This window comes from Danio rerio, chromosome 2, assembly GCF_052040795.2.
Source record: "Danio rerio strain M-AB ecotype USA chromosome 2, GRCz13ab, whole genome shotgun sequence".
Classification (NCBI taxonomy): Eukaryota; Metazoa; Chordata; class Actinopteri; order Cypriniformes; family Danionidae; genus Danio; species Danio rerio.
Window position 1 is genome coordinate 37,327,793 of NC_141022.1, and position 26,084 is coordinate 37,353,876.

A 26,084-nucleotide genomic window follows, 5' to 3' on the forward strand; every position below is an offset into this window, starting at 1 on the left:
AGTAACACTTTTTTCCCTGCATTTAATCTGGCAGTGACTTGACCAATACTGAATGAATGTGACCATTTGGCTGAAATTGGAACTAAGAACGAGAACTGAACTGCAGACAAAATATTGGAAAACTAGCACCCGAGCTGTTTGACTGTCCCTACACTGGCCTTGTGAGAGAAGCCCAGAGGGCAGCTAGCAGGTAAACATTCGTGCAGGGCATTTGCTATGTACAAAGCAGCCAAGAGGATGACAAAAAAGAAAACAAACAAGCAAAAATCTCTTTTCACACTCACACAGATTCCCTTTCTTAATAATATTTTAGTAAACAACGTTTGCCTGATGTCTCCCAAACTTTTGCTGAGGCATATATGGTGACAAACTGAAGCTTACTCATGTATGGCAAAAATAACCATAGAAGAAATGCAAAAAAAGTGTCATTTAACCACCCCTTCAAGTATATAGATGTAGACTGCAATTAATTATATAATGAAATAATGTAACAAAAACACAAGACCCTTAGTCCTGTTATTCATTACATGCTGAACTAGACAGAGCATTTCATGCTAACAACGATGTGTAAAATAGTCATAAAACAGATGATAACTTTCCATATGAGTGACAGTGCTGATCCTTATCTGTACAGTGAAGCATTACTGAACAGTTTGACAATAATTATGTAAGATTAAAAGTTAGGAAGGCACAATGGTTGCTGTCAGTAAAAAAGTAAAATAAATACAGGAGAAGTCACTGCAAATTTCAACTGAGAAAAACTGTTATCTAAATAGGTTTTGATTTTGTACAGTGCAATCGAAGAAAAGTCAACATCTTTAAACAAAACTGATAAGCTTACTATTGGCTGCAGTTTAAGAACTTGTTAATATAATGTTAAATCTTGGCTTATGTTGGGGAAAGGGGTACTGCATATTTTCAAGACACGTCATATTAAATTTGAACTGTAGCAGCAAAAAAAAAAAAAAAAAACACTGACCTTGCATTTCAATAAACTAATATCATTTCACATATTTTACATATAGAACATTTTATAATCTATACAAAGGAGGGAACAAGGCCTCCAAATCCTCTTATACATCTGACTTTTACACAAGAGAATACACAAGTTATACAGCACATTTTAAAATAGTTTCCCTCTTTTAGTATGTATATATATATATATATATATATATATATATATATATATATATATATATATATATATATATAATTTATAAATGTCTATAAAGACCTTTTTTAATAATTAAAATAAATCCTCTTGTCTGTGTGAGGTCTATGTACAGTTCAAAGAGATAAAAGACACAGGGCTGGGGTTGGGAACTTCCCAAAACAGCCAGAGATTCCAGACAAAAGGATGTGGGGGCTGGTAGCAGTCTAGCAATCTTTGGCTGCTTGATTCCATGCACAACCTGTAACACATGCAAAAGGTTGACATAAGTTATGATCAATAAAGAGAGCTGATTGTTGTTGTTTTTTCACGACAAGCAAAAATACAAATGTCTAGTTTTGACGATTTAAATATAATGCTATTTACCTAGCATCTGGTTAGCTTGATGTGGGTCTTTTTCTGTGGAATTCAGATCTTGAAGTTCCAAAGAGTCTTTCTTATAATGTGTGGCTTTTCCATAGGTGTGAGAAGTCCTCTTAGAGTCATTAAAAGAGTCTGACTCATTATCCTCAAACCCTTCATGCATGTAACCCTGGTATGACCCCGGCAAACTGGGGTGCACTGCCACTGTCACAGAGGCTGTTGCTGTAACCATGGTGATGGCATTATTAGGGTGCTGCAATGCCCCTGTATGGGCTGTAGTCCTGTTTTGCTGCTGCCCTGTTCCTTGTTGTGGCCCTGGGCCACATTGAGTAGTCCTACGATGACAGTTTGTCCTGTCAGTAGGTAAATGTTGTCTCCTCTGCCCCTGGTCCTCATTTTTATTGTCCCACCGTTTGATCTGTGAGCTGATGGAGTTGACAGCATTCTGCTTAGTCTCGCAGTTCTGTACTTCATGAAATGGTTTCACCACCTTAAAAAGCAAGAACAAACATTACAAAAGTGCTCAGTGCAAGCTACATCACAAGCAGTTCAAACTTTTTCTGTAAGGTCGACTTACTGTGAGCTTAGGGAAGCTGGGGTTCTTGCTGGCTTCAAGCAGAATATGAGTGGTTGGAGGTTGAGCTGGAGGTGTGATGTATGTGCTCCTGTCACAGTACTTGTATTCCTCCTCCCCGATGCCAGAGGTGGTTGTCGTTTCAGAATAGTATTCAGAGTCAGAAGTCTCAGAGAATGCCTGATGTGATGCCTTGGGGATGTGCCCAGCGTAGTACCCATGGTGGTTCATAGGAGGAGGCATGGGCTCAGGAGAAGGACTTTGCAAATGATTTGCGTTGTTAGCAGGTACAACCTCAGCTGGGGGGCCCATGAGTGAAAGAAGTACCGGAAGTAGAACCAAACCATTCAGGATCCCCAACAACGTCAGTATGGCCAGCACAGCAAAGAAGTATCTGTATAATAGAGGCACAAATGGAGAAAACATTAAATCCGAAGCAGCCACCAAATATACTCTGCATGTTCAAACAAGGAGAGGAAGGTGATATTGAAAAGTAACATGTTGCTTTTATTGTCCATTGTTTCTTTCTCTACATTTCCTTTCTCTGCTTCCTTTCTTTTGGCGACCTGACAAGGCAGGAGAGAAATTCCTGGGTTCCATCTTCATAGCTAGCGCTCGCTTTCTCTCCCTCTGGGAGCCCTCATCTATCACCACTGCCCTGCCACTTCCTGAGGAGATGTGTTTATATTAGTGAGCAGATTCTATGCGTCAGAAATACTCACCCCTCACCATTGCCTTTCTCTCTTTGCTTTTTTCTCTCCCTCTAGCCTAAAAGCTGCCACTGCTGTTAATGTAATCTTCTCTTCAGCAACTTAATACCCCTTATTATTGAGATCCCATTTCACCCTGGCCAGGGCACACAACCTTTATGTTTACGCTGGGCAGGCAAGGGCAGACAGTTGCCTTCTGCCTTTTTCTTACTCCTACTCTATCTCCCTCCTTCTGGGCCACAATAGGTATGTTACTTCAAGAGCTAATTATGCAACACTGGCTTGGAGATTTGTTAAAAGTCATTTCTTTCACATGTGCAATAAACTGTTTTATGCAAAACCTGCAAACTGACCCTTGAGTCCATCCACAAGAGTTCTTACAGTCAGCAAGTATTGTGTGTGCAAAAGGGAAATTGTTAAGATCGATGCTAAAACAACATATTTTCTCAGTGGGGGCGACAAAAGCAGGAAACTCAATCCACTTATGAAGACTAGCAAAAAACATAGTCCTCCACCTCTAGAGCCAAGAACATGGAGGCCTGGTTGGCATAGCCACTAACGAGTCTGGGGAAGCAGTGTGAATTGGTGCAGAATTGCTTTAAAGCTAGAAGTAGCATTGAAAAGATATGTTTGAACAAAGGGGCCAAGGACAAGGGTGGTGAATGAGGATTGTAAAATTACATTTTAGTTGTGAAGGCTAACGGTATAAGGCTGAGAAAAGCTTAAGTAGAATTTGTTCTTAACACAGGCTTGCGTGTTACCATGTAGGGCTCACTAATAGGGTGCAGAACTGTGAGGGTGTTTGTGCCTCTGCGCTTTAGCTCAGCATTGAGGGAGGGCTCTGATTCACCACAAGAAAGACAGTGCATGAGAAAATTAGAGAGCACTCCAGTTAAATGGTTACACAAAAAAGAGACAATTCAGCTGTTTTTGCTGTGGTTCAGACTTCTGGAGGTAGAGGAACAGAATCTGGAACAAGTCTGGAATGTTCTTTTAACCTCCCACCCTCTGACCATTTTTGCTTCTGTCACATCTACAAGAACTTTGGATTTAGGAAAGAAAGAAGGAGGGGGTAAAGTTCATCTATGTCATATATACTTGGAACGTTCCAGACATACAGTGAAAACTGCTGTCCACTGACCCATCTCCTTCAATGATGCCATGTGTTTACTCTGGCTGTTTCAGAACCATCAAACAAATGAATAAAAACCCATTCAAGGTTTTTTCTCCCTCTGGAACTGAGACCTGTGCCGTATCACAGAACCTCTAATCTTAAAAGACTATAATCACATATTTTCAGTCATTATGTACAGTCAGGGAAAGGTAATATTTAAATTGACCTCTAAAACCCAAATTTCCAAAGTGACCAGTCAGGTCTGTGCATAAAATGCAGCACTAGCAGAAACTCTGGTCAGAATTACATGCCACATTTAGACCAGAGACTGAGCTTTGCTATGGGTTTCTCAGATGGAGACAAGTGAGTCTGCATTTGTTCCCTCGACTCCTTCCTTCCACTTCTCTGATGTCTGTTTCATTAATGTGAATCATCCATTTTGAGTGTGAACTATTTTTTTTCTCATCTCCCACAGTAGTGATGTCTGAAAACAGTTTGAGTGCATAGTTTGAGTGACACTTTGATATGGGTTTGAGGAAGGGCAAAATCAACACCATTTGTAATGTTCAGTGAAAACATGAAGGTTTTTAAGAATGGGGAAAATCAGACAAAGAAGCCAACCATCTCTGGCTGCACTTATGCACCTTTTGTTAGTTAAAGGCTCTCATTCTGTCTGACGGTCCTGTATACATGAAAAGATTGGAAAAAGGGCGCATGTTTATTTTACTAAGTCAACATTCCGAAAGTGGAGCATGATTTATTTAAGGAGTAAAAAAAGAAAAAGAAAAAAATGGGGGGAAAAAAGACTAAACCATCCATGGGCCCCGCCTGGGTTAGACCTCCAGAGTAGACCTAGTGTTAGGAATTCTGTTGTTTATATAAACTGTAATCTTTTCCATTCCGAGTCAGGGGTTGGAAAGGGTGGCTCATTCTAAGAGGGGCCGCTGAGCTTGTTCTCCTGTTTATTCAGTGTCCCACAGCCAGGAGATGTTTACAGCAATGTATTTATGCTACTCCCCATCTAGAGGGCCAGACCTCTCTCTTTCTCTCTACATCTAAACAGGACCTCCCACCATGAATGCCCCAGTGCTGGCACACCACTTGAACCAAATGGTTTGTTCCAAACCAACCCCCAGTCCTTCTTCCAGCTTAACCCACTGTCTTAAAGCAATATGCTCCAACACTTCCCAGCAGTTTCCTGGAGATCCATACCACACTGCTCATATTCAAGTTACTCTTTCATCAAATAAGTGGGCGCTGTAAAAAATATGTCTCTTCATCCTTTGTTTTCATTTTCAGCTGTGTTGTGCTGTATCCTCTAACTAGGCTATTTTTATGTCAAGGATCTGCATGAGGCATCTCTCAAGGTTGTGGTTTGCTTTCAGCACACCCCTAGTCCTTAAAAAATTATATTTGTCATTTTATTCCAGCAAAGTATTCATTAAAGTATGCAAACAAGCTGGCCAAACACAGAGGGTAGAGTGAGTTTACAACCAGTTCATTGGACAGTTGACTTTCTCCCTGAATTTAGAGTGGGAAAAACTGTGAGCAAGTGTGTGCGTGTTGAGTCACAGAGCAATGGGTTGTTTATTTACATGTTTACAAGCAGCTGCTTCACTCCCTTGATCTTTCCTCCATTTGTTGAGCATTCAAGCAGCTCAATGATGTTTGTAAGTGTGTTGTGGTGGTCTAAGGGGAGTTCAAGACTGACAACACCAGGTGATAAAGAGACAAACATTACCACCTGTATCCTAAAGCCACATGGTCAACTATATCCCTGCCTAAGGTCTGCCACCATTTCAGAAAACAGCATATGGGGTGACCTCAAAGACCTGCCAAAAGTGACAATCACTCACCTCATGATGAAGTCAAACTCTGAGCCGGCAAGCATAAGCACTCCCAAAAGAGTGGAGATGGCGCCGTCAATCACAGGAGCAAACATATGTTCCATAGCAACGGCTGAACGAGTGTTCCTGTCCCCAATGGCAGTTAGGAAACCCTACAACAGAGAGAATAAAACTGCTCTATTAAATTGCATAGGCAGAAATACAAATACTGATGAATTACAGTGTAAGATGCCCTTACCAGTGCAATGTGCACAGTAAACTCCACTCCAATACCAACAGAGGCTATAAGGATGACCACAGGAATAGCACTCAGCTTGATACCAATTAGGCCCATGATGCCAAAAAGTTCCACTGTCATCATGGCCAAAATAAAAACCTAAGGAGTAGAAGAACAGATCAGCATGTTAGGAGCTGTGCATGGAAATAGCTGTACATGAATCACAAAGCATTAATGGGCCTCACTGGGCCAATATCCTCTACATTTCACTGTCATCTGCCCCAGGTATCAGATTACATAATGGCCATGTCCTGGCCCCTTCTATGACTTCTCAGTTTCAGGGTTAGGGAAATGAGTGACCCTATATGATAAAAGAGAATACAGAATATTTTGCTCTCGATTTCCCGGTGCAGCATTGACCTCTTTGCTTTACTAATAATAAGAAACTATTTTTACACTATAAATAGGTAACTTTGGCCTGAAATCCTCTGATGTTGGCAGGGGTCCCAATTTGGTCATGCTTAAATTGTAAATAATAAAACCCATTTTACTTTGGCCACAAATAGGCTATAAAACTGAAAAAAAAAAACAGAGAATTTACTCAACTGCTTGAATAAAAAAGTGCATTTACATTTTTTTAAATAAATGCTATAAACATTAAATGGGTTTGACCTATTTAAACTGAATCTGAAATATCTTTCAACCAAGGCAAATGGCCATTTCTAGTTCCGTTGCTTTATCATGTTGCACTAAGGAGCACACCGGTCTGTGCGAAATGCCTTCTAGCCCCTGAAATAACTCAACCACCCTCTACCCCCACTGCACCAAATCCCTGATGGATGGGTTTAGCAGGCCAAGGTCGTGACTGGGCAGATCCGTCCTGTCCCCAAATTTCTGGACAAAGGCAGTTGGAGGTAAAAGCCTTCAGGAGAGCTTTGAATTTCTTCTTTAGAAAGTCTTGCTGCACCCATTTGAATGACAAAAGAAATGAGGGGGAGAGTACGTATGTGCGTGACTGTGTGTATATATGTGTGTATGCAAGCAGCACCCTCTAGACAACCCACAAGGCCCTCCCCAAAAACTGCCCTGGTGGCAAAGTTATTGAGCTGTGTTGAGGGGATCAGGGGAGCAAGAGAAATAAGAGAATAGGGGGATAGAATGAAAGGAGGTAGAAATGGATTAGAGTGAGAGGAAGGCAGACTTACAATGACGCCTGCGGTCCAGGGGTTGAGCAGGAGGATGGCACACACCAGGAAGGTGCAGGCAAGCACTACACTGATGGACAGTAAGAACCAGTGGCGCAGACCAATGTACTGTTCCCAAAACAAAAAGGGGTAGCCATTGGGATAGTTCTTGATTCCCTGACGCATGAACTCCTCACAGATTGTGCGCACGCTCTCGATGGCTTCAATAAAGTCTGAGGCTTGTCTTAGTCCATTTAGGTAGAAAGGAAACTGTGCAAACTCTAGAGGCTCTGCCGCAGGGACTGAAAGAGACAAGAGGTAACGCTCTTAAGCATGTATGACTTGTGAAACATGCATGAATTCATTCGACCACCTTTCCAATCTCATTGTCAAGGTCTACTTACTGCGAAGGTTCTCTCCAGTTGTGTCGTACTTATCATGGATCCACTCCCGAGGATGGGGGTAAAAGTTGGCTTGGGAGGCAGCATAGCCCAGTGGATCATTACTGACCCATACTGTCAGGTAGATATAAAAAACCTCTGGAGGAATAAGACCGTCCTCATCCACCAGGCGGCGAGATGTGAGCTTTAAAAGAAACAAAATGTGAAAGTGTGAGCTTTGGAATCTTCAGCAACAATTTTGAAGAGCTATTTAAGGTGGCTGTACACATACCTGGCTGTAGTTGAAAGGTTCTTTCTTAGAGCCAGTTTGTATAAGAAGCTTGTAGGCCAGTGCTCCATCCTCTGTGCCATTGCGATAGCTGTCATAGGTAATTTTGCCAGCTTCCCAATCAGCATCAAAAGTGGCTTGCAGACCTGCAAGAAACATAGACATGTACAATTATACCAACTGTGAGAAAACTGTTCAAACCATCCTGCTGTTTTATTCACAACTTTGATAGCTTTGAAGACTGTTAAATTTACTCCTTCGATATAATGCTAGTCATCACGCACAAGCAGGAATATAAACCAAAAGCCCCCTTCCCCTCACTGAGTTCTCCATCTTTCTGCCTGGTGTTGGATAAATGTGTGTGGGCTGAATAAACTAACCAGAGAAAGCCTTTCGTGCTCTCCAAATTACAAAGTCTGGCAACAGCTGAAAAACAGTTTCCACAACCATTCTGTAATTACAGACATCTCCTCACAAGAAAAGGAAATAGCATAGGGGAGAAAGAGAGAGTCTTTCAACTACCTCCAGCTTCCACAGCCTTTCACAATAAATAGCTTCTTTTCAATTCACTGACTTTTAACTATTGTGGATTCACCTCACAGCTTAGCTCTCAATGTAAACCAATGTGAGCAGTGAGGTCACAAACAGCCTGAGATAACCCCTGACCCTTGCATAATCCTCTCTATGTCCAGGTGGGAGAAACACAAAAGAAGATGAAATGAACTTTCACTGAACTCTTTCTCTCACCTTCAGAGCTATCAGCATTTCCTGTGCAATACATAAATGCAACTGAAAATGCTGGTTTATGTGACATAGCTATGGTGAAACCAGTATTTTGTAGATACTGATATATCTTAACCCTTAAATATCACAGTTGCGCAGAACAAGTTATAGGCTGATCTTTTGTAATATAAGTAATAGTAAAATGCAGCACTTGCTGCAAAACCATAGCTTACCTTTGAGCCAATCCTGGAAGTAGTGCAGCCACATTCTGGGAAGTTTGTGATTGCCATCCTTAACTACGTATTTCACAGAGTTAAAGGCATTATGAAGTTGTAGAAGCTGTCTTTGAGAACGGGCATAGTCAAAGCCATCCATGGTAACCAGGTACATGTTATAGAAGGAGAAGTATTTAAACTGAGCTGTAATGAATTCATACTCCTTTGTGTCTCTAGGGACAATATCAGTCAAGTAGAGTCCATCGTGAACCATTGTGGTACCATAGAGGCTGAGGCTTAAAAGAGCCACAAAAACAACAACCACCACAGTCTTAGTTTCAGGCTTCAGCAACAGAGGGGCATACTTTTCTCTTGCAAAGCTTGACAGATTCCAGCGAAAGAAGGGAAGAGGCACACACTCACGGCCCTCTTTGGGCTCTTCCACCTGGGCTAGAAGGTCTCGGGTGGAGCTGGAAGTGGTGAACACCTGAGAGCCATAAGGGTCAGTGGTAGGGGTTGGTGTGGATAGGACCATGGATGGAGGAGTCGTGGATATCTGGGAGGTGGGTGGCAAGATGGTGACAATATGCTGACCAGCTGCATCACATTGAGTGAAGGCCTGAACAGTGGTAGTGATGTGGGTGCTTGTGGTTATAGTGGAGCCTGTGTAGGTGGGGGTAGCTGGAGCACGCTGATGGTTGTCATTAGCATCTGAGAGCTCTTGAGGCTGGATTTGAATGACCCGAGATGAACAGGGACTGGAGGAAATAAAACAAGAATACACACCTTTAGCACTAAAGACTGTCATTATTAAGAAGATGTGGATAAGATAACAGGACAGTACATCTTAATTACCTGTAGAAACAGCACAGGATGTCCAGTCTTTTGTCCTCTCGTCTATGCAGGTCCAAACTCAGAATGGCAGGGAATATCAGCAAAACCATAGCAAAGTTAAAGACCACCACAACAGCCGCCTGAAATAAAAATGAGAGAGAAAAAGAGACTTCAGGGTAGAGGCCAAACCTTTTCGTTCATGAGTTCTACGTTGCCACCCGACTCCACAGCTGCTGTCTGAACTTGAGAAAAAACACACTGCATTCAGGATCCCTCGCTGTTTTAGTGCCTCGGATTGAATCCCAGAAACTAAAATATGCACCCTAAATCAACCAGCAATCCCCTCCCCCATCACTTTACAAACAGTCAACAATCCAAGGAAAGGGGACTCCCAAGGTCACAGCGAGTCTGAGCAGAACCAAACCCCCCCCAACTCTATCAACCTCAGACAGACATTTTATTCCATATCATTACAGCGCAGACCACCCAGGGTTAGCCTGGGGAGATCAGAGAAGCACAGGCTGATGGCTGGGTGATATACTGATATTTTCACTCATCTCATTACCTCTCTCTTGGTATCCCCTAACCCCCTGAAATCCAGGCAGTGATTTTAGTTGAATGAAGGGGATTGACCATAAAATGGAGAGAGAATGCGAAAAAGTGAAACAACAAAGGCCAGCCTTACTTTAAATTAAGGTTGACTGCTCATTTATTTGAGCCACCTTTCACTGCCCTTTTCAGAGAGTAACCACTCCTGCAAGTCATTCTGAATAGACATCTCATGGCACAATGGTTAATGACATGCATCACAAACAAAATACTCTCTCATACCTGAAGTGAGAAGGCCCGAAGAGCAGGAATTGGCACTAGGGCTGCCATGAAGAAAGCAATCATGTTATTAATTGAGGTAAGAGCCACACTGGTGCCAGTTCTTCTCAGGCAGTCACCTGTCCTCTCCTATGGAGATAAATGGAAAAAATGAGCTGTGATCTTCAGCAACAACAACAGAAAATCTAAACAACATTTTCAGAGTTTAAAAGTCATGATCCAGAGCATGCTCATGAGATACATGCCTTGAATGGGATGTTGGATCGGGTCTCTGTGAAGGAATGAGCCAACAAGAACATGTCGTCAACTCCAATCCCCAAGGCTAGAAATGGTAGCACCTGTGGAGAAACACAAATTTCTGAGTTACAGCCAAGCCCTGAGGGTGGGTGTGAATTTAAGAGGTTTGGGTGTGTTTTTACCTGCGTGGTGGCGGCATTGAAGGACAGTCCCAACAGCGAACACAGTCCAAGTCCTGCAGCCACAGATAGAGCAACTAGCAGTACTCCTGCCAGCCCTACAGCACCCTGAGACTTCGCGCAGTCCCAGCGCAGCATGGTCACGCATGCGTATGCCAGCTGTGCATAAAAAGGGTATATGTAAGAGAATAGCTCCACACATATATGCTGATCACATTTTCATCAGCCTTAACTAGAGCAGCTACAGTAATTGATGTCTTACCATGAGCAGATAACCACCTGCCACCCTGATTACGCTGACGTCAGAGAAAGATTTCATGATGTCATTAAGAGTGGTTGTAGAGAAGGCATAAACATTGGAGGAAGAATTCTGAGGAATGCTCCCATGAACAACCTAGAAACAAATTCAAAATATGAACATTCAGAGAAAGAGAACTTATCCATTATTTGGATTAGACAGCCGTATGTATCAAGGATAACTAGCATGACTTGTAAATAAAGTATCTTAATGTAGCATTGTGTGTTTACAGTGAACTTGTGCACTTATTGCAGAATTTAGACCAAATCCTAAATTACTTTTTCTGACAAGTTACATAAATATACATTTTTTTGTGGGGCATACCATTATCCACCTCATATTTTATACTAATAACACGCAAACAAGATAGCACAAGATCCTATGAAACTTGACAAGTGAGAAATAATGAGCACAGATGCCAAAGGGCAGAGGTCAAATGGATCAGATGAGATCACATGGTGTCTCAGGCTACTCCATCAGCACCATGAATGGCCGACAACACTAAGGTGAAAGGAATACCCCTGCATTTTGTTTTTACAGTGCTCTATCTCTCAAAACTCATTTGACGTAACTTTCCTCTCTCTTGCTCTCTTACTAAAGCATTACTGGAGGCTCTTCTCTCTCTCAAATTCTCCCTCACTTTCAGTAAGTGTGCTGGGTGTCAGTTATCACAAAAACAGCTTGTTCCTATAACTGGGAGTCTGTCAGTGGCCTCCTAGGAGGACTCCGTTTACTAGGCAGCTGAGGATTGATGGAATTCAGGCAGACATTGCCATCCTCTGGTCTAGGGAAAACAACCCTCTTGCACCACTTGTGACCTCCTACACTCTTTTTACCTTTCCACATCAGCCGGGAACCCTCTGCGGTCACTGAAACCATTCAGACCTCACAAAGTGACTGTGTGGGTGTGTTTTGAAAAAGGAAATTACCTCAACAAACTTCCTCTGCCAGGACTCCAAGATGGCGGTGGCTTTGTCCTCATTCCAGTTGATGTCATGGATCTCATAGTCATCTTTGAAGTGCTCATAGAGCTGTTTGGGACTCATAAGGAGGAACATTGTCTGAAGGGCCTCCGCACTGTTGGAGGAAATGCAGAGAGCTGAGTGAAATCAGACCATATAAACATGCACGTAACTAATGTGAGCATTAATAGAAAGTTGTTGTAATAATGACTGGAATAAGGTGTTTGCGATCCTTCTTGGGCTGTAGTAAATAACTTTAACACTGATGATTGATATTTGAACAATGCTACAATGTTGTGTAAAGGTAAATGTACAGCTCTTGGCAGTGACCTTCATTTATCACAGATTAAACTTTGCACTGAAAATATACACAAGTGAGATTAAATTATTGGTATAAACACATTTGCTCACGCTTTTGGTTTGTTTACTTTGTATCATATGCTTTCTTTTGTTGTGTTTTCAATTTCCTCTACTCTGCATTTTAGATCTGTCCATAGGTTATGTGGCTGTCCATCATGTTTAATTGGTCTTGCCTATGCTGAGGTCAGAGGTGGAAACTGATCTCTCTTCATGTAAGGAATTCCATGGATGTGTGAGGTTATTAGGAGTCAGAAAGATTCCTCCCTCTCTCTCCACCTCTGTCTCTTTCTGGTTTTCTCTCTCACTTTCTTTCTTGTAAGGGCCTCCTAAGAGAGGCCCACCCACATACCCCCACCTCTTGCTGCTCCTTCTTTCTTCCCCCCTTCTTTCTCACCTCTGCAAGGCATTCTGGGAGTCCTTTACTCTTTCACCCAGGATCAGCTCCTCCTGCCAGTGCATGAACTTCTTGGAGAAACCATGGCAACCACCCTGAAGTTCAGCAGCAATATTAGGGACCTACATAAGATATAGACGACACATTTAATGCAATGTACACACCCAGATTAATCGGACATTCTTATATGCATTACAACACTGTACCCACCTGCCATGGGTCCTTATTAGGGGCACTGTGAGGGCAGTCTGTGTCACTGGGATCTAAGCATGGACGGTTCATATAGGCGTGGCCCACCTGAGCTTTATCCAGCATCTCTCGAAAGCCCTCTAGAGACGTAAACTGGCTTAACTCCTCCATTAGCTTGAGGGGATCCAGATTCATCCATTGAATGTCAGGCATGCCCCTATGCCGGGAGATAACAAAATTGAAACACATTTTAATAAAGCTAGCAGAATAATACTGTTAATTCTTTAACATTTTTGAAAGACTTTTTTAAAGCAATCCCCTTCCCTTCGCTGCTACTGCTTTTCCAAGCCTGCCAGCACCAGTCCCTCCCTGGTGGTGGCAGACTACAGATGCTGCATAAAGTAGCGTTTATTATCCTGTTACACGGAGGGGCATAATATGCTGGCGGTCTACAGGCTGCTGTCTCTTAACTTTGTGCATCGAGTCATAACAATTACCTCTGCCTCTACAACATCTTGATAAGGATGAAGGCGGGCAAAGAGAATGCTAGGAAGGGCTATGCTGAATGTCTTGAATGCTTCTTTGAGGGCAGTTTTTTTCAAGCCCTCAGCCTGCAGGTTTAAATCTATCTTCTCCCAGTTGGTGGGTTATTGAGTGGATTGTTGTCTGTTGATGTGCCAAGGACTAATTCTTTATGTGTAGTTGAGTTACAGTGGGACTGTTTTGGACGGATTTGTTACAAGTAGAACACGTCAGCACATTCTGGAGAACATTAATAAACACAAGAGTGCAGACTGCTAAAATTTGTACATTAGTAAAGCCTTATTAAACTTATTTATAACAAGGAAACAAAACACTTACAATCATCATCTGTAGCTCAAAACAATCCCAAGTAAAATGTCAAAGAACCTAAAGCAACAGCCTCGTAGTGAGAGAGGAGGCTTTTACCATGAGGACTATTTGTGGGTAAAGAATAAAAGTGAATGGTGTCCCAACTCTAGGCCCAATCTCACTCCAATAACTCATGAAGAGTAGCTTCAAATAAAGCAGGTCCTCTCCCATTCCCACATACCAAGCGCCTTTGCTCCTGCTTGCAAAGAGAGTCTCCTTTATCTCCTATTTTTTTTGCTTGAGTGAACCGGCCTGGGCCCTTTTGTTTTTCCATAGATTGCTGGTCTTTGTTCCCTCAAGTTTTTTTTTCTCCCTCACTCTCTCCCTCCCTTTCTCTCTCTGTCTCACTCTCGCTCTTTTCCCTTTAGACGAAAAAAAAAAAACAGCTGAACTGAAGCGGAAGCTTGAGAGGACATTAGCCTCCATGGCTAACTCATGCCCAAAGAGAAATCACAATAAATAAAGAAATATTTTTAGAAGCCACTCATCGTTTTTTGTCTTGCATGACATAGAACAAAAAATGAAGTCAATTACTCACCAACAAAATATTAAAGAGGTTTTAGGAGTGAGGGTGCAGAGTGGGATGGGTGGCAGTGTAAACTACAATGTCTAACGTCCACAGTTAATTTCTCCCACTTTTTCCTCTCTTCTCTTTGGGCCCACGACTTGAATAATGCCCATTTTATTTGTTGGACAACTTACAGCTCCAAGCCTGGGCGATTACCATGAGAATGCACAGTGTTACCCAGTGCTGACAAAGCCAGGCCCCCTCCAGGGCCCCCTCACTGATGGACACTCACTCGTAAACTGAAAGAATGCTTACCATTGTCTGACCCAAAGGCTCCCCTGCACCCCCATCCTTCCCTCTTACCCACCCAGTAGCAGTCATCTCTCTCCCTCCCTCTTCTCTATGTCCCCTTTCCATAAGGGCTTCTTCAGGCTGGGGGATTGGGTGGTGGAACAGGGGTGCAGGATTAGAAATTGTCCTGTAAAGTCCCCTCACTACACCGATGACAGCTCAAACCCCAGTGATGACGGAACCAGGCTTTAGCTTACCAAAAGACTAAATTGAGCTTTTGCTTGGGCCTTGATGCAAGAGTTTGTTGAAGACAGCACCATTTTGGTTGAAGGTAAAGCCCAATTGTTATAGAAGTGTGCGTTATATTAAGGAGGGGGGGTCAAGTGTTTTAAAGCCAAAGTTAAAACACAGAACCTTGTGCTGTAGTTAATTTTTTGTCCCTAAAGCTTAGACTGGTAACTTCATTGGAAAAATGTGGCAATATATTAATTAAGAATAATCAGAATGCTTACGGTAAGTAGGCGGAGCCTCCCTGCAACTTGGAGCCTTCCCAAAAGCAGTCCAAAGGAGTCACAATCATGCAGGGGAAAAGCTTATCAATCATCTGTGAAGAAATTGTGTATCATCTTTAAAAAAAAGTTTTATGGTGCAGAACAAAAAAAAAAAGTTATAAAAACTACAACAGCTTGGACTAAGCAAACAGTAAATAATTCTTACCCTTTCAATCATGACATTTTCTATAATTGGAACTCCAGATTTGAAGCATATTTTATTAAGATCCCAAGATCTGTGGGTAGAAATTGTACAAGCAAATGATAAAATGTTTTTGCATTTGTAAGCTTTTGAAATTCCCTGTTGCTGGTGGTTGTACTCACTTTCCATAAAGAGACACTTGAACTTTGCTAGCTGACAGAGCTGCCTCCAGGTGGAGCAGCAAAGCCTCCTGGGTAAGAATATTAGTTCCTTCCTGTTTGGGTGTCTGTATCAGCATCTGTGAGGTGAACACTGACTCCTCTCCTTGCTTCTCTTTTGTGTAGCGTAGCTCCTTGCTCACTCGACTGCCAGCTGAGACAGAGAGAAAACAAGGCATTTTTCAACATTGACGAAAGAATACACCTTTGTGGTCATGAAAATTATATTCCTGTTGACTGTCAGCCAGAAGAAACTGCGCTATGTTAGTACAGTACAGTACAATGTTAATGGTCAGACTGCAACAATCAGTCAATAAAGAAACAACCATGATCCTCAGGAAAATGTTAATGTCATAATTAAGCCCCAACTTAACCTTCAATTAAACTCACTAAAGCTTTCATTCCCCTGTGTGCACTTCACAACTAATCCCAGAAACAGATGTGTGGATGACATTTGTGTCTTTAGCACACATTGTGACATGGTCCACACTTTCACAGTCTAACCAGCCTTTGCAAAATGCCCCATAAATACTCCTATGTGGTTATCTAAATCTTTGCCGGGTCAATCCTCCCACTAGCATCTTAATTAATGGCTCACGTCACACTGATATAGACTGCCTAAAATTAAGATCCCTCACAAATTTGGGTCTTGATCTACAGGTCACCTTGCCTGGATCCAAGATGTGAGAAGGGAAGAAAAGGGATGGGAGTAAGGCTGAAGAGTAGAGACAGAATGCTGTTCATGTGGTATGTTGATTTGGGATGAAAAGCATCAAAGAGTGCAGAGGAAACTCTGGAGTCCAGCCCCCTAATTAACGGAGGCGGTGATGAAAAGAGGACGCAGGGTAACTGCAGCTATGCCAAATGCACATGAAACACACCGGCCCAGATCAGAGAATGTCCGTCTACCCCTCCATGTCCCAATGCATGATGACAAGCCTGCAGTGGCTGGCTGAGCCCACCGAGCCACTTTTCCTCCTCAGCACATCTCACTGCCTCCCTCAGTTAATTGAGTGAGGGAGTGGATGTGAAAGACAGTAGAGGGGTACTGTTCTTGTCAGGAGTAGCCAACAGCTTCGTAAATGGCTTAGGTGTCTTTTAACAACAAACTTTTAACACAAAAGATTTAGATTAATAAAAGAATAGGCTGCATAGAAACAAAGAAATTGCATCACAAATCTAAAAAAAAAAAAACATGACACGTGACTTGCCCTGAAGCTTGCAACCTGATTCATCCATTCCTGATGCATCAACTTCCTGGTTTCATTCATGCCACTAGCAGGTTACATAAACACATTACTTAAAAACTGAAATTCTTTACAAACTGCAAACATGCATTTGCGTAGACCTACAGACAGCATGTTCATATTTAATGCATTCAGGCATCTGCAGGAATTGAGCTCCAATCCTTGGGCCTGTAATTACAGGGGCTCCTGAAGTAAATTATAGCTATTTGTGTCTGGTTCCTCCCATCTGGACCACCCAGCTAGGGACCGAGTGGGCCCCGCCGCTCAGTCACCACTCCACTCAGCCACTCTCCAGATGGGAGCTTTGCTCTGTTCTCTCGGCTCGCTGCTGCCTTACACTTAAAGAGACAGGCACACAAATATTTCAAAGCCAGAAACATAATGTCGGAGGGGTAACAATGACTGTAATGCACAAGAGTGACTTTGGATGTAAAGTTCAGGTTAAAACTGCTAGAACTTTCAAAAACATAGGCTATGGAAGTTTCAAAGTGCCTATATTTGCTTTCATTTTCTGGGACTGCAACATGGTAGAGTGGTCAACGGTTATATAATTTATGTAAATGTAAACAAGGAATAGACATCTAAATTACAGCAGAATAAAGATGTTGTGTAATACTGAACTGACAATATTCCTGCATAGAACTCACTATCTCCCAAAAAGAGGCCCTCCCTCCTCTGCTGTCCTTCATTTTTCACAGCCTTGGGGGTGACATCACCATCACAGGCCAATTATCCACGAGGAGGGTCCAACCAGTGTTCCCCAGCATAGCCGGAAAGGAACAAGCCTCAATGTCTCATAGATTAGACAGTTGTGTGGCAAATTATGTGAAATGCTATAGCACATAAAATGCAAAAATCTGTCTAAAATAATGCTCTGCACTCACTGGCCAAAGCACAATGGTAGTGAGCCTTGTGAAGCTTGTCTCAAGGTCCCACCCAGGAGCAGACCAACAAAATGAGCTGGTGTGAGTGGGTTCCCTCCCAGTGGGCAGTATGGAAAGTGACATGTAATTAACTATGGAGAAGTAGCCTCCTGCTCCCTGGTGTCACCCTACCAGTGGACCCTGTCATCTCCAATCTCACTCATGAACATATTGCCTTCAACTAACCTAAAAAAGATTACTACTGTGCTGATGAATAACGCAGTGCAGAAAAAAATGTGGTAAACATGTAAAAGATTAGAATGAAATGCAAAATAAAAACATTATAGCAATATTTGTTATAACAAAGACTGTGCTAAAATAAACATAATTTAAAATAAACGATCAGAAAGGGTTCCTTTACTGTCCACACTTTGAGTTATTGCATGTGGTGCAGTAGCAAAGAGCAGCTAGGTCTAAAACCCAGTGCTTTCTCCATTAGGATAGGCCACCTTCAAAGTGTTGTGGTCCAGATTAGAGGGATTAAGAGGCTTCTGAAAGGACTCATGCTGTTCTGGAGGAAGTCCCACACGGAAGAGTGCTGAAAGAGACATTTTTACCTGTTTTCACCACCCAAGAAATCCCAAGAGCACAGATGCGCAGTTGGGTGCCAATGCATGCCCAAGCTCAGACTCAAGTATTCAATTTCTCTTTTTCTGTTCCCCTTATTTTCTCCCACACAAATTAGTATATGAAACCTCCAGGAACAAAACAAGCTGGTTTAGCTCTTTTTCCCTGGGTCTGTCAAGCCCAGATAATGTCCATTCCGAGCTTTTTGTTAGAAATTTTCTTCCTCTTCTTTCTAGCCGCATTATGTAGACAAGAAGGATAGATTTGGCTCAAGTGCAAATCTTTTTAAAACATTTCAGCTTCACAGCAACTCTTAATCAAAAGGAGTCTCAATGGCTTGACCATGACTGAGAGAACCACCCCATCTTGCCCCAATACAGTGGCAGATGGAGACTGCTCCACCTCTGCCTCTATGAGCGCTAACTCAAGGCCACCAAAAGACTCAATGCATGTCTTTGCCATTTTCAGACACTTTCTGTTGATTCCCAACAAACAGGAAAAAAATAGAGAGACACTCACTTCAAAATCAACTGGAAAAAAAGAAATAATAATAAAATACAAAAGAAGAAAGGCTAGCTTGTCTATGCATGTGAAATAAATGCATGCCCTTCTGAACATCTCTCTGGCATAACTTTAGGCTTGGATGATAAAATTGGACACAAACATTTTGCATTGTAACTCTTCAAATTGCAGGTACACAAATTAGAATTGGATTAAGATGGTTCAAGGTTTGGAGCCAGCATTTTTTCAAACCTGATACTTCTGTCAGCATTGACATAAATTTCCACCGATTCTGGCATTTAGGTCCTGGCCATTTCCATATGTATAGCCTTCCCTGTACTAATTATGCTAATCAGCCCTAGTGTTGGCTGCTGTGAAAAATACCCACATTAAGCACTCCACTGGCTGCTAATGCAGCTTAATGTGTGGTTGAAACATACATTCATCCCACGGTGAAAGGCAAAATTTTTCCACGTTGTTGGTTTCATTCAAACTGGAAATGAATTTATTGAGCCCAGAAACCATTTCTTTTCCACCACGTACCAAGAAAATGTTTTTTTTTTACCCTAACCAAAAGGACAAACTGTTGAGGAGGACAAAAAGAACTTTTTTTCCTCAAAAAAATTACCAGTTTCTTTTTTTTCACATGGATCAAAGGCAATGACCCTCATTGGACTCAATGTAAGAAATACTGTTAGAATCGGACATCAAGACAGGCAGCTTCTTCAGAGCTTGGACTCCTCTTGTGACTGATGTGTTGTTCTAGTAACTTCAGCTTAATAATATATAGAAAAAAAAGGTGTAATCTCGGATCTCTGCCATGGAGTTAGACCTCAATTTGCTTCTCTGGACATGCTGCCAATGTTAGCCGGACCTTAGATTTGAAAACTTGTTCTTTTGCTGCACCAAGAGCCTCTGAAACCATCATGCTATTAACCACCCAATATTTAAAAAACAAGCGCAATGCCATACAAACTGGTCAAGATGAAAGATCAAAAAGTGAGCGAAGCCTTAATTGGCAATGCTCTGATTTGGGGTTGAAAGTTTTTAAACTTTGAAAAAGGATGCATTCAGCTTGCATGGCTCTTGAGTAACGGGGGCTGGAGGCCGGCCTATGTGAGGTGGGGGGTGGAAACAGGGGGTTGAAGTAAACATTTTCAACTGACCCAGGTTGACTCTGGCCTTGTTTGTACTTTCTACTGGTGAGGTCTAAGTCTCGGCAGTTAGAGTTTATTTATGTAGCTGGGGTGCTGCGGCTTGCTATTCACCTCCAATAATGCTTCATAGAGCTTTCTTTCTTTTGAATCCGGCACCAGCACTGGAAGACTGTGTATTTTCTAATGAATTATTGCATTTACCTTGCATTTTTTGTATTATTTGTTAGCTTAGATAACTAGTTCTAACACACAACGGTCCACATGTGTCCGTATATCCTGGGCTTGTGCTGGTTCCCTCAACTTACATGCATGTGGACAAGGTCATTCATGCAGTTTGTATATGTTCTTTATTTCTCTCATCTGCTGCCTGGTGGCTTCATACAGCTCAAGCACGCCTGCTACCCAGATACCCCTGCACACATTTGAGTTATGTTTGTACAGCTTGTCTGTGTGTACACGTCTGTCAGGCACACAGAAATCGTGTCAAAACGGATGAGAAAAATTAAGTTACGACTGTATATGAGAACATAAACATGTCCATCTGTTTAAAAAAGTTTGCCGTTTGTTTAGCCCGGCACACATTTTTGCAATGACCGTTAAATGGCAACAATCCTTTTGGGAGGCAAGCATTACTCAAGCATATAATCACGTATCAAAAGTCTGCCTCTTTCACCCCACACAGACAGGCAACCTTTTTACTGACAAAGCTTTCCTCGTCCTTTACTTTAAAAAAGCTCAATCAATTATTCAAATCTGCACAATTCAAACAAGATGTGGCACCACCCGGTTTGGTGTCAGAAACCAGATCAAATAACTTCTGCTCCTTTGAAAACACAACTTTCTCAATCTTTTTTCCTTTCTTAATTCTCTAAACAGATTCCCGTCTGCAATCTGACACTTCACATAAGGAGAAAACATGAAATCCAGTGTAATTTAAGGGTGTAGATTCTAGAGCGTTTCTTCTCCTACCAGCCCCCAAACCGTCATCCTACATTTCATTTTATTGCCTTTTTTCCTGTTTCTCTATGCAAGCACAATCATACTTTCCCAAGAATTAACCAATTACTTAAAGGGCTAGTTCACACAAAAATGTTTATGTAGTGATCATTTGCTTACTCCAGAGTTGTTCCAAACCACTATGACTTGTTTTGAAAATTACACGTTTTGAAGAACGCAGCTGTTTTTGTCTATAAGATGAAATTAAGATGACGTAACAACATTGGCATATGACTTACAGGCTCAGTACATAAAATAATGTTCTCCCTTTTTACCAGTTAATGATTTTCAAGTAAGAAATCATCTTTCTGGTTTAGAAAGCTATAGCTTTAAAAGAGATTATAATGATAGTGATAGTCATGCTAAATCATACAATACTTTTACTAACACAGATGTAAACACACCAACATATTGATGGGCCTTTGGTGTTTTTAAAAAGTGCTTGTGGCACAACATACAAAACAGTATTGTTAACAGTGTGTCTACACCTAATTAAACCTAGGTTATTTCTTATAAGACACCTAAACACACGGTTGCTACTTTTCACACTTTGTTTGACGGAAGGCGGAAGCAATTACGGGTGGCCCGGGTGGTCCCTAAGGACACGTACACTTGGTGGCCAGGGTGACATTAGGGTGGGGGCTAGAGCAGAGGTGAAGGAGGGACAGTTACTGCCTCAGGGCTAAGCAATGAGGAGGCATATGCTCCAAAATGCACAGCTGGGCAAGTGTGAGATCCACAATCCCTGGTTGCTTTGCCAGTCTTTATGGCCTCCCCCTTAACAACTTTAATTTTAATTTTTGTGAAATAAAGTTTTCTGTATTAAACTACCGATCTGTCTTTAAAATAGTTCAAATGGAGCAATGCATTTGGCAAGGTCATTTTGTTATAATATGTTTTGGTTTGGGGAAGTCACTGGAAAGCCTTCTTGATATATGCAACTCTTTAGTAATCGCTAACAGCACCAGGGACCTTTTTAAATTCAATTCCCAATCACAAGACCCATTATAAAACTCTTTTGTTTGTCCCTGTGACTTTTTATGTGTATGTGTGCAGAAGTGAATGTGTGTGCCTGTGTGTGAGAACTAACCTCTCCTTGTTACCATACCACTTACTCCCCATTCAGCCCAGAGCAGCTTTGTCAATGGGCTATTGGGGGAAACAACGCAGGCAGAAACTTTAGAAACAGAGGCACTGCCTCTTAAAGGCACAGTGTTCCTTTTCAGCACTTTGGCATTTCTCTCCAGGAGCCCCATGCTTTATGCCTGCTTTACATTAAAACACAAATTTCACTGACAACATCCGACAACTCCCTTCGATTTAAACTCCCATCTAACCATTTCACCAGAGAACACGAGCTCATATATCATTGCGTTTACAGTTAAAGTATATATTTCGCAAGTGATTACTGACTTGTTTGTTTCTTGAGATGCTGAAATCTGTATTTTTTTAGTAAAGGACATATAGCTATATCCATGCCTGTATAAAGGTTTCTAGCTGTCTAGTTCTAACAGACTAATGCTGCGCTATTATAAGCAACATATTAGCAACATATTTGAAATCAAATTTCAAAAGTGTAAAATAACAAGTCCTGTTGTGCATGAACGTGCACGTTGTGTGTGTGAGTGTGAAACAGGTGTGTAAACTTCAGCTGTATTCTCGTTTTTAGTAAAGGGGGGTGCCTTTATTGTTGAATGGAATCCAAGAATAGTGAAGGACCACACAGCGAGCACGAGGGGGAGGGTCAGCACCTCAAAGATGGCTAACGATTCACACACAGCCCATCTGTGCAGGGGATCAGCAGTGTGGCGAAAGCCTAGGGGGCTTAGAAGGAATTTGGCAGTGTGAAAACCAAATAAAGCTGCCTGAAAATGCACAGATAAGTGAGGTGCACGGAAAGGACGTCAAACGGGAAAGGGGAGAAAAAGAAAAACATCAAGCACAGCACCCAACGCAAACAATATAGGCTGATGGGAAGAGAACAAGAGAAGGCTTGCATGCGCTAGGAAAAAGAATGCTACGTGTGCGTGACAGGAGATATGGAATTCCAGAGGCCACGGTCTATGTCCGCTCAAAGATCCTGAGTCTTCATATCAGAAGCCCACACAAGGTCTGGGTCTATATCGTCCGACAACTACACCACAATCACATTTGCAATCAGTTAAGCTGCACTAAGGCAGTCAGATAGTTTGGAGAGTGACTTGTACTAAAAAGGACTATGCCTGTTCTGACCCTACGTGAAGTAACATCAGCATTCAGCTCACAAATAACTTTGTTCATTCTAATCTCCACACCAATCAGGCCCCAAAACCCACCCACACAGCGCATCTGTGAAACATGAAAGTTTGGACTCACCTTCCACCCATAGTTTCTCTATGTCCGTTTCAATGGCAGCGACCCGCAACCCAACAGACAGGGCTCCGAACACAAGCAGTCCAATGAAAAGCACTTTTCCACAGTGTCGCTGGATGTGACAGCCCAGAGAAAAGAGAAAAGCCTGGAACCTCGCCCGAATCCACAGTGGTGCTTTCTGTCCCACAGCTTTCCCCTGAGACACAAGAGAGGAACACTTATTCACATGTACAGTGATGCTGTTTCAGATCAGTTGTAACACACGGTGCCCTGCCAGGACAGTGAACTGTCATGACAACGCATGAATCAATATTTACAGGCGAGGTAATTTAATGATTTATTTACATTTTGTTCTTTGTTAGCGTATAAATGAGACACTATTAGTTGTACAATATGTAAAGGCAAAGGTATTTGGCCACAAAACTCAGCTAAATGTAAATAATAAAAAACTTTCAGTTAATTGTGACAAATTTCTCAATTCACCCTAACCTGTAGTAAATGCATGTCTTGCATTTTATTGTATAACATGGCAACTGACATGAGTTTGAGAACTTTATAAAAACTGCACAACAATTTAAAAAACTTTCTATATCTTTGTTTCCAGCCAATATGTTTTTTGGTATAATTTAGTGAATGTGCCAAATTTTCTTTTCTCTTTTTTGGCATCATTTGGAGAGTTCTAAAAAGTTCAATGAACTCATTGCTTTCAAGTTTAGTAGGTATAAACTGTTTAGAGTTGTAATTTGTTTATTGTTTAACTTTTGACCAAACATATCACAGGCCTGAGGTTTCTCATCTGGTCTGGATTCACTGCTCACTGCGGTATTTAGCACGATATTTAACTTATTCTTATACTGTTTAGCAGTATATTACATTAATATCTACATTAAAACTCCATAAAAGTTTTAGCTGTAAAAGTAGAACCTATAGGACCATGCAACATTAGCTGGAATCTGTAAAACTTGCCTTACTGTTAAATAAAACGGTTTAAAGATACTTGGTTTTTCTGTTATAGCAGCAGCTTGTTACAAATACACTTTAGATAACTATTTTACAATAAAACAAGTAAAATGACATTTTGAAATGTCGCTAAGCTTTGAAACCACCTCACAAGTTTCCTGTAACTGGCAGTCCTAGCTGCAGAATAACTGGACTTGTTTTGGTTTCACTCATGGGAGATTTGACACATAGCCAAGCGTTCATGCGCTTCACTGATGCTTTGTCAGATCAAACTTAATCAGTGAATTCCTCAGCAGGACGCGCGCATTGTCAAACAAACACGCTATATTGTATCTAGACCCACCAGACTGAACACAGAGGCAACCTTAGGGACGAGTTAAACGCGAAAAAGACTCAAAACGCGCGGAGTGAAGGGCTAAATGAATGGAGACTCTGCTCTCATTCATTATCGTCGCTGTCCACACTCGCACTTTACTTTTTTCTTAACATATTTCCAAACGTTTTAAGACTGTATCCTTTTCACTGAATTAAAAGAAGTCACAATCCAAAACTAGGCTAAAGAAAGTCCTGAACAGTTCACTGGCTCCCTGAAATACGAAAATGTTATCACATTTACTACGAAGAAAAACAAGGCGGGCGTGTGTGTGAGAGAGTCGGTCTCTCTGTGTGTGTGTATTCCACGGGGGAAAGGCGTTTGTCACCTTAGAAATCTGTTTTAAAGCAAAAGCGGCGTGGCAGTAACTGGGTCTCCGGAGGAGATCTGAGTTCACAGGCGGCGGAGAGCGTGTGTAACTTGGGGGTAAATCTCCAAAAACACCACCGGCCGGTCCCGGGTCTCTGGGATCCGAGGCCATAGTCCAAACGGGAGGCAGAAGAAGCGCTGAAGAAAGTTAAAGGCAAACGCGGCGCGTTAAACGGAGGCGATAATAATAATAATCCAAGATTCGCGACACGCGCATCCACCGGGTTCAACTTCAAGAAATATTCTCTAGTCTTTCCTTGAGCCAAAGTCTTCCAACTCCATCCCAACATTATGTGCGCGAATCCGTATAGATCCCTCGGTCTTCATTCGTCCAGCTATAGCGCGTAACTCGTTTTAAAGCAGAAGAAAGTGGCGAGCGGATTCCGCCAGTCTACCTCTGATCCTGTTGCAGTAACATTTGGAGAGGTAGCCCCTTTGCAAACCCTGAAAAGGGTGGTTTGATGGAAAAGTGCTCTGGTTCTCATTGGCCGAGGAAGAGGCAAATTACTTTGCAAACATCTCCTATTATTAGCTGCTAAGCAACAGCTCGCCAAAGTAGAGAGAGAGGGAGACCACCCAGGCGGAGCCCCTCACATCAACGCCGGGAGGGGGAAGTGCTGGAGCAGCTCTTTCACTGCACTGCTGCTCCGCTCCGCACATTCCCAATAGCTCAGCTCGTATTTTAACACGCTATCACACAGGCCATCTATTGATACTGCAGCCACACATTTCTTTTATGCTGACAGTCGGATGCAGAGGGAGACTTTACAGATTAATCTTCGCTGGCCTGATGCGTACTTACAAAAACGTAGAGCCGATAAAATAATTGATGAGAGTATTAATACATCAAATTATTTCTTGACTAATTTTTATTTTACAAACATGAATAACATGTACTGATTGATAAATGATGATAAAACATTTGACGTCCTGTTTTCAAAAAGGATTTTAAATGCTAGTCTTCTTAATG

The 26,084-nt window shown here is 41.9% G+C and overlaps 1 protein-coding gene and 1 long non-coding RNA gene across 5 annotated transcripts in view; one reads left to right on the top strand and one right to left on the bottom strand.

The window, feature by feature from the left end:
• The window catches only part of LOC141378372 (uncharacterized), a 134,715-nt gene that overhangs the window by 11,299 nt on the left and 97,332 nt on the right, over positions 1–26,084 (top strand). The window lies entirely within an intron of this gene.
• On the bottom strand, positions 1,226–25,598 carry ptch2 (patched 2). Of its 2 annotated transcripts, NM_130988.2 has the most exon segments (22): positions 1,226–1,412; positions 1,538–2,024; positions 2,112–2,502; positions 5,789–5,931; positions 6,018–6,155; positions 7,202–7,482; positions 7,585–7,765; positions 7,853–7,995; positions 8,806–9,545; positions 9,643–9,761; positions 10,453–10,578; positions 10,695–10,787; positions 10,869–11,024; positions 11,128–11,259; positions 12,093–12,240; positions 12,880–13,001; positions 13,090–13,285; positions 15,271–15,362; positions 15,476–15,545; positions 15,634–15,823; positions 23,416–23,608; positions 25,074–25,598. In NM_130988.2, coding segments are annotated over 22 exon segments (4,329 nt in total). In that variant the 5' UTR covers positions 25,227–25,598; the 3' UTR covers positions 1,226–1,377.